The sequence below is a fragment of the Argopecten irradians genome, chromosome 3, assembly GCF_041381155.1.
Source record: "Argopecten irradians isolate NY chromosome 3, Ai_NY, whole genome shotgun sequence".
NCBI lineage: Eukaryota > Metazoa > Mollusca > Bivalvia > Pectinida > Pectinidae > Argopecten > Argopecten irradians.
The window spans coordinates 41,264,954-41,274,495 of NC_091136.1; the positions used below are offsets into that span (position 1 = coordinate 41,264,954).

At 36.1% G+C, this 9,542-nt stretch overlaps 1 protein-coding gene across 1 annotated transcript; it reads left to right on the plus strand.

The window, feature by feature from the left end:
* Positions 1 to 6,881: 6,881 nt before the first annotated feature.
* LOC138318619 (ras-like GTP-binding protein RhoL) lies at positions 6,882 to 9,161 on the plus strand. Its single transcript, XM_069261149.1, has 3 exons — positions 6,882 to 7,117; positions 7,242 to 7,446; positions 8,184 to 9,161. The coding sequence occupies exons 2-3, from the start codon at positions 7,246 to 7,248 to the stop codon at positions 8,544 to 8,546; spliced, it is 564 nt and encodes a 187-aa protein (XP_069117250.1). The 5' UTR covers positions 6,882 to 7,117; positions 7,242 to 7,245; the 3' UTR covers positions 8,547 to 9,161.
* Positions 9,162 to 9,542: the final 381 nt, after the last annotated feature.

Here is a 9,542-nt window from a genome sequence, read left to right on the forward strand (position 1 = left end):
GAATTTGGTGTTTGAGGGGTCCGGGGGTCTCCCCGGGAAATACATTACGATTTAGAATTTTACGATGCATTTTGATGAATGTGGGAGCGTCGGAAGGCGCGAGATTTGGGTGTTTGAGGAGGTCCGAGGGTCTCCCCCGGGTAAAAATATTAGATTTAGAATGGCTGTGATGAGTTTTACGATATATTCTAATGATTTTAAAGCGTTCTTAACATAACACTTTTTTTTTATTTAAAGTTACCTGCTTTAAAGGCCCACTACCTTTCCAGAGCAAAATTTAAAGGTTTCTTAAAAACATTAATAACAAAAGAAAATATATATCGATGGCTTAAGATGAGGTTACAACACCAAAAATATGCAAGATTTCCTGTCTAATGTACGATAACAGTGAAGATTCATTTCGCTGTTTTGTCGTCTGGCGCAGTGATATTCAACTACCGCGCGGCATTTAGGACGACGACGGGAAACATAAAAAGACCCGCGTTATGAAAATTAACATTTTATTTATTCTAATTAAATAGTTCTGAAGGCGATGATAAGTTTGCTAGTAAACGTATAGTTAATAACTTCTGCGACTCTACAAAATTATTGATCTCGTTTTACATTCTTATTTTAAAAATTAAAAGCTGTTTCGGAAAGGTAGTGGCCCTTTAAGAATTGGTAATTGTGAATGCCGTCATATCTATGCAACTCGATCTGAACATACCGGCTTCACACCATCGGTACATTGTTGTTTAACACAAAATAATTATGAATTAATTGTTTTGCTAAGTCATATAAACAGATGAATCTTTTAAGAGACATTTTTTTAAAATAGTACGTAGAATCCCCTGATTGACATTTTAAGTCTAGTTCACGAAAATGTGCAGGAGGACCCTTTTTTCTGAAATCAAATGTGTATTTCATAGCCTTCCACCTTATATTGCGGGAGTTAATGAAGCGTTCAAGTCGGGTTGATTATAAAGATCTCAAAAACTATAATTTCATACATGATAATGATAATCATACTGATATCGAGAGTAAGACTCAAAGTTTTTATCAGTCTGTGCGGGAGTCCGGGGGCCCCCCCCCCCCGGGAAAAAAATTGACGATTTAAAATGGCTGAGATGAGTTTTACGATGCATTTTGTTAAATTTGCGAGCGACGAAGGCGCGAAATTTTGGTGTTTCGGGGGTCCGAGGGTCTCCCTCCCGAGAAATAAATATTACGATTTTGTATTTTGATGATTTTTAAGCGTTCTTAACACGGTAATTTTTCAATTTAAATTTACCTGCATTTAGAAATGATAATTGTGAGTGTCGTCTTACCATTATGCAACATAAACTATGGATATTTCCCGAACAAAACAAAGTGGAACTCCATTGTTAAAGACATTGTCTCAACCTACGAGAACACAGAGCTTCAACTTCGATTAAGCAGGGATAAAGACTTTGTAAGGTTTAAATGTGTACACAACACATACAAAAAACATTATGTTCTGCTAAATACAATCAGAACAGCCGAACACTTGAATTTCGTGAGACATGTTATGAAAATACTGGTGTGTGTTCCAATCGTGTGGCGAATACAGATGTGATAAGAGTATGTGTATCGTGTGGCGAATTATATTGGGATGATGTGCTTCATCTATTGACACTATGTTCGGCCACTCAGCTATTCAGAGATGCCTACTTTGGTGTTTTGCAGGACACTTGTCACGAACTCGCTTCATGCCTCTCAGGCTTGAATGAGGAACAGATGTTGCATATATTGCTGGGTGGGACGCCTCGGATTTTATGGGCGCCTGGGTATTCCGGAGGAACGAGTACATGAACTCCGGGTGCTGGGAATGCGCTTTCTGTGCCATTATATCCCACTGAAAACTGACTTTGATATTTTATATCACCGCAATATGCCTATCTAAATAGTGTTACTCATGACTAGGGAGTTTAATAATTAATATTTAGAAGTTTATATTACTATATAATTATATAGAACCTATTCAGTTTGATTTCATAGACATTTTCCTGACTCTTGAATATTCGATCTTTTTATGGCCTATACAATACTGTACTTTAACTAATGTCATATTCAATATCTTGAAGGATTCGAGTTATATATTAACTATACTGTCTTTCTATTGATGATTATGTAAAATTTATTCTTGTGTTATGAATCAACAACATGATTGAGTCTCTATGCTATTGTAGTCAGCTTGATACCATACATCAAGAAAGTATATATATAAATTACTAGTAATTAATAATATTATCTTGATAAAACCTGATATTTAATACTAGAATCATCATAATATGGATATACATTTGAACATGTATTAATTACTATAGTTTCAAATGCATATATTTACCTTGTATTTAATCTTTGTATCTCAGTTTTGAAGAATAAAAGAAATGATGATGATGATGATGATGATGATGATGATGATGATGATGATGATGATTATAAACTTATGTCTCAAAGGAAAAACTATAATCCCTATTAAGATCATACATGATATCGAGAGTAAGACTCAAAGTTTTTATCAGTTTGACGATTTAAAATGGCTGAGATGAGTTTTACGATGCATTTTGTTAAATTTGCGAGCGACGCAGGCGCGAAATTTTGGTGTTCCGGGGGTCCGAGGGTCTCCCTCCCGAGAAAAAAATATTACGATTTTGTATTTTGATGATTTTTAAGCGTTCTTAACACGGTAATTTTTCAATTTAAAGTTACCTGCATTTAGAAATGATAATTGTGAGTGTCGTCTTACCATTATGAAACCAAGCTCGATCTGAACATACCGGATTCACACCTTCGGCACATTGTTGTGTAACTCAAAATAATAATGAATTAATTAAAGACATGTTTGCTGCCTCCCGCTTCCAACGCCCCTGCGCTGTACACTAACTTGCCATTTCGGAAAACATTCAACATTAGCCGCCTTTTATATAGCAAATTGACAATAAATTCGCATTTTTACTTGTTTTTGTGAAATTCAACAGACGAGTTTTAAAACAAAATATAAAAAAATCCTTCCACTGGATCAGTAGTTAACATTCACCGGTGCTCTAGCTGATGTGGTAGGAATTATTTCCCTTGAAACGTTCGTAAGGCGGCTGTCCTTTCAGCCCATGATTTCCTAAAAACTGGAGGCCATACATGTACTATCAAGGAACGGACGATTTTTTTTTTCGATCAAAACTATCTTTGAACGGAAAGTACAGTATGAATACAGCATATATACAGTATTAAAGTTGATAATGAAAAATAAAGTAAATTCTGATACATATTGCAACACGCGACTGCCCCGGGTCCCTAAGTCACACTTATAACGAATAATGTACCAGCAAAACACCTTCTAGGGTTCTCTTTATCTCTCTGTATCTCGAGCTTACTGGATAGTGTCACGAATCAATTGTGTTCGACAATAATGTTTACACCCTACTGTCCAGACCCGGGGGTGGTTCGGGTCAGAGGGATAAGACAGTGAAATGATTAACGATGTTCTAGTGTTGACACGCATTATAAAACATAATTTCCGGGTAGATTTTGAAAATAATTAATAAAAATGTCATTGCCAGATTGTGATCTGTAACCTTGACACAGTATTTCAGTATGTCGACACTGAAGGGTCGAAATGAAAACGGGGATAAGTTTATAACATATCTATATAATAAAAGTTAAAACTGAAAAACACGCATTAATATATGCAAAATAAAATGTAAGTCATGTCAAACATATATGGATAAATTGCGATTATGTACAAAACATACCAAATTTAGATACTCTCAATCAACTTGAAAAGTATTCCTATCACGACCGCAGATATATCACAACCGCATTTGGTCGTAAACCAATGAACTTATCAAATCATCATACATTAGCCGACATTTTCATTCTACAGCAGTATTTTTGGTTACGTAACGTTAATTTGAGAGTATGTTTTGACGATTGAATGACTAATTTTAACAAATACAGATGTGATCAAAATTCAAATTTAAAAAAAAATGACTCTGTTTTGTAGGAAATTGCTGTTTGGATTATTTCATTTTCGAGACCCTCGTTTTTCACATCTCTCGTGTGTCAAGTAAATTGAAAAAAAAAAGAAAAAAAAAAGAAAAAAAACCACACACACAATAAACAGCTACGCTGTACTAAACACCTATATTGCAATGCAATAAAACTCAATTTAGCCATTCTGCATCTTTGAAGAAGGTGTGAACATGTTTACGACTTCTTACAGTTATTTGTAGCAAGATCGATTTCAATCAATGCACACCTGTTTGTTTGGATGCAGAGTCCATCTTGCGCCATATGTGTTTTGCCCTTATATGATAAACCGGAGCCGTATACGTGAATGCTTTATTTGCATAATACTTTCGGATATTTTTCATAACACATGTGCTTTTAATAATGTATGAAGATGACATAAGATGTCCGTGTAAATATACTCAGGCATATCGGTACGTAACGCCTTTTCGTTTGTCCATCCAAGTTATGACGTCAGCGGAATCCGGTAGCCAAGGACCCAAATCACTTTTCCTATAACGTGTCATAACCAGAGTATCGGAGCGACACCTAGATTAATTTGTTTACGGCGAGATAAAGAGTTGCCATGATGAGATTGACCCCGGGTTACATTGACCAATGGTCAAGACCATTAATTAAATGATGTCACTATCTTCAACTGTTTCGTGACAGTAGCCGTCCGCGCTGACCATTATGGTGTGAAATCACAGGTAAACAACGCTAAACTGACCATCTGGGATATTTCTGACCACAGAAAGCCCGAATACGTCTGAGTAATAGTGGTATTAATTTGTCAGAACACATTAAAGTACAACATTAGTTAACGCGCGCTGTAAAGTAATAATCTAATTACTCATATTAAGCACTATCTATTGTATAGGGCACTATAAAGATATTTTCACCTTTGTCAAAAAAACGCCTTTAATTCAAAGACATATTAAATATGAATTTTCTAACAAGTTACAATTAACGTATCCATGATGCATATATATACGTTTGGCGTGATACTTTCTTCTTTAAAAGGAAGAGTGCGGTGGCAATAACAAGGAATCGGTTTTAGACATAATTATCGTATCTCAGTACACCGAATTAAATAATGAAATATTTGCGATTCCATGTTTCTCTTTTGACAGTCATCTCTATGTAGTTCTTTTATTTACGGTCTCTTTCTTCGGGAACGAAAACCGGAGTTTCTGGAGAAAAACTAACCTTCGACAAGTATCTAGCAACACTGCAACATGTGGGTCTTGAGCTCGCTGCCAAGAGTTGGAGGACTAGTGGCCTGATTTCCGTTTGGTTATGATACTAAATATCTCTACATGGGCGCCAAATGTAGACCAAGTCATACCAAGAGAAAATCCGAGGATATAAGAAATCTCAAACCATTTTCAAAAAGAGAAAGTTTGGTTGACACCATGTATCTTGTCCATTTCGTTGCCATGGCAACGTTTTTTAACATTAAACCACGAAAGAAATTGTTTAACGTTAAATTGAAAAACGTTGATGTAAAATTAAAGGGTATGAAAATATTTCAGATACTTCTGTTCAAAGGCATGGGACGAAGGTGGTAATTTTGTGTAAAATAATTCACCATGATGGTGATAATAAGTCAAAGATACCCATAGTAAAATCAGCTACATCATCTAGGAATCTGGCCAGTAATTTGGACCGGTTATTTATAATCTTTTTGATAAGTTGTAAATTCATAATATACCTTAGATATTATCGGTTTCACTTTCGCCAAATATAACCCTTCTTTTTAGGCCAAACACATATTATTATCACATCAATAGGGCTTCTATGTAAATCACGCCCTAACCCCTGTTTAATGTCACATCCTAAATCCTATAGTTCACCAGCATTGTTCCCATCGCAATATGTTAGCTTAAAATAGATACACCAGCTGATAAAACGCTATACTTGGCGTAAGATAGCAAAAACATATTTAATACATCCCTATTTATAATAAAGAATGCCTTTAATCAAAATATTTTGAAGAAAATTGTGTGTACCTAGCTTGCACCAAATATTCTCTGTACTTAATTACATATACATCCCGTATACACGCGTTCATTATATCCTATGTAGTTATATTTTAGTTCCGGATCACGGTCACTAAACAGAATAGTGAGGATACCGAGATACACTGTATCATAATGATACGTAATTTAGTAAGATGATACAGCAACATTCAGATGGGTTAATTTTCTCAACCGTGTCTCTGGTAATAACTACAGTGTAATAATTTTGGAAGTTTAATACAGTTTTACTCAAAGCATCCTATTTAAGTCATACCATTTGCGGGAACAGAAGTAGAGAAAGGAGAGGTTGAATTGAAACATATTTCATTGTTATATAAACTCATTCAGTCCTTTCCTTAATACTACAAAACAATATAATATACAAACATCACGTGGAGGTTACAGGGTTCGCTGGAAATAAAACTTCGATAACAATTCCTCCGAGATCTTTTAATGAGAAAACAATACCGTGTTCAATACTGTTCATACTAGTAATTAATTCATTGTTTCATATTTATTTTTTTATCATTTCTTCAATCTTGAGCAGAAACGTCTTATCTTTCCTCCAAAATAAGTTGTTAATCCGGTTTTGCGTTATCAAATAATAGATAAAATTTAGATATATTTGTTTGATAAAAAGGAAAATCTGTCCCACACAATTACCTGTTCTACATACGTCGTATGATCAAAGGTAGAAAACCGTAATACGGTGAAACGTTAGGTTTATAACCGGAGGAGACATAATACATCCTACAAAATACATAAGGTCTATGACCCTTAGCCCATATCCGATAATCGGACAGCTCTTAGAAGCTGTAAAACAGGTAATCTACAATTTGCGCTCTTTGATCCTTGCTTGCCAGGTAAAACCGTTATGTTATGATCGTTCCGCTCCGATGATTCTGTCACACTTACCTACGTGCGGTGGGCGGTGTTTGTTCTTTGTCGGGAGCGCACTAATCTATTTAGGGCTCGCGGTATGATTACGCACACGCGGAAACATATCGGGTCATTTGACAGGTGTAAAGAGGTTCTGTCGAAGCCCCATTCTGATTGGATGTCATCGAAACCGAAAGTAGTAAAACTCTGTAGGTTCTCATCTTCTGCTCAAATCGACATACAGTGGTGAACCAGGATTGTCGGATATTCATTTGATTTAACTACAATCTGTTGTTTATCTTGATTTGGAGTTAATCTATTACCTGATTTCAGTAGCATGGTTGTGACAATGTCTGCAAGGACCGTCCGCTGTACTCTAATAGGAGATGGAATGGTCGGGAAAACTTGTCTGGCCAAAGTGTTCTCGGATAAAACATTTCCTGATCAATATGTGGCTACTGTCCAGGACAGTTACAGTGGTCAAGCATGGTTTGGTGGTGACCAGTACAACATTTCTATCACAGATTCCGCTGGAGAGGTTAGTACCACATGCTATATTTTGCATGTCTATATTCTTGTATTGATCTTAATTGGACTCTCAATTAATTGAACTATATTAATCTGAGAATATGGTCCATTTTTATTTATTCGTATCCTTCCATATTTATAGAAATGACTCTTCATTAACAGAGACTAATAGCAAAATCTCAACGACGACCATAGGAATCACTAATTAAACAAATCCAAATTATCAGTTCACTGTAACTTTTCATAAACGATCCTTTTAATCAAGTGTATTATATGAATACGTTCTACATTTATGTCCTTGGGGTGTTCTATAGAACTAATTAAAGCGCACACCTAAAAGTAAATCCTAGAACAGCATCATATTGGAATCATATTCATAACCTGTCTTCATTTTCATTTCGCATCGTAAGACGATAATTCCACTGGAAGCCGTAAAAGGAAATATCTTATAGAAAATTATAGATCTTATTGCTTGCCACTGTACGATTTTGTACAAATTGAAACAGATGTTTTTGAAATAAGATCAATGGAAACAGTTTTATATTATTACAATGTCATTGAAAAGTGACAACTGCGTTTTTTAATTGTTATGTCCCTTAATTAGTTGGAGTTGCACCCAACGGTGTCAAGAAATTGATTTTCAAGAAACCACCAGGTCTTGGATACCGTTGCAATTGCTTTTCTACTGCATAACTGAAACATAATGGTGCGATCTAATTTAATTTTGTTGTCTTTTGACTATTTCAGCATGAAGGAAGCGACGTAAGGCGCGTTAGCTATGGTAAATCTGACGTCATATTGCTGTGCTACAGTGTCCTTGACCGAGAGTCGTACGCAAGCTTACGGACACACTGGTCCAAAGAAGTCGGGAGTCTGGCCAAACGATGTCCAGTCCTGGTCGTGGCGTTACAAACAGATAAGCGAGCGTCCAAACACGTTACCAAGGAGGAGGGAAGGGGCATGTCAAAATTAATCAAGGCAAATGGATTCATTGAGTGCTCATCGAAAAACGTAAATGACGTCAAGGATGTTTTCGAGAATGTCGTGCGCATGTGCCTCAGGAACAGAAAACGGAAAGCGAACTTGTTGAAAAGGGTACTCGGTCGCTGAGGACATATCTGTATTATCCAATCCCAGGATTTTACTCTCAATGTCCTAATTCGACTTATGACATATGTCAGGGAAAGTCGAAGTCTATACTCTGGATTTCAGGGTCGCGCAAGGTCGCGTAAGAGAATTCTCAGGTTCAGCATCATGACATCGCATGGACTTACCAACTGCCAGTTGGGGACAAACACTTATGAACACAGAATTTTCAGTTACCGAGTTCACTGACTTTTTCCCCCGAGTTCATAAATGAAATTTTCAAAGTTTTGCTCTTAATTTCCGGTCGCTTTCCAGGGGACCATTCGAACAAAAAGTGCGCTGTGATGTATGAAATCTCAAAAGAATCCAATATTCTTTACCAAGATGTCCCGGGGGGTCGGGAACGTGACAAAGTACTCGTGATATGCCTTAATTATGCCATTCTTGCCTCCGATATAGATGGCGGGCATCAGTAAGCGTGAAATGGATAAGAACTTTGGGTGATTTAATTACAGGCTTCAGTTTATGCTGTGATGGCCTGAGGACTTAAATCAGAAGCCTCATTTAACATGCTGTGGTTACACTGTTTATGTGCATTTGTGGCTAACCTGTTCCCGAATTAAAAATATCACATAAAGATATCATGCTTTATTTATATTTTCCTTTGATATTGATATGTATCAGAATCACAGAGAATCTTGCAAAGTCAGCCTTCGTCCGCTAAACTTGCTTATCTTATCAGGTTTTCAACAACAACACAAAAAAAAAAAAAAGGCCTGTATATTAGGCAAAAAATAAATAAATAAAACTAATAATATTGGCGGGTTTAGCGGACTAGGTCAACCTTTGTTCAAATCTACACTATGCTTCACAAAAACGTATTCTAAAATCACATCTTACTGACAGATTTTCATAGATATAAAAATAATTTTCATGATGATTTCATGAAAATCAGATTTCTGGTACTCTCTGATATCCTTTAAAGGTACCTACTTCGGGGAAATTTACACGGATACTGAT

Coding starts and splice junctions, on each gene's coding strand:
- LOC138318619 (XM_069261149.1), top strand. CDS start 7,246: ATGGTTGTGACAATGTCTGCAAGGACCGTCCGCTGTACTCTAATAGGA. Junction 7,447..8,183: donor TCACAGATTCCGCTGGAGAG/GTTAGTACCACA, acceptor TGACTATTTCAG/CATGAAGGAAGCGACGTAAG.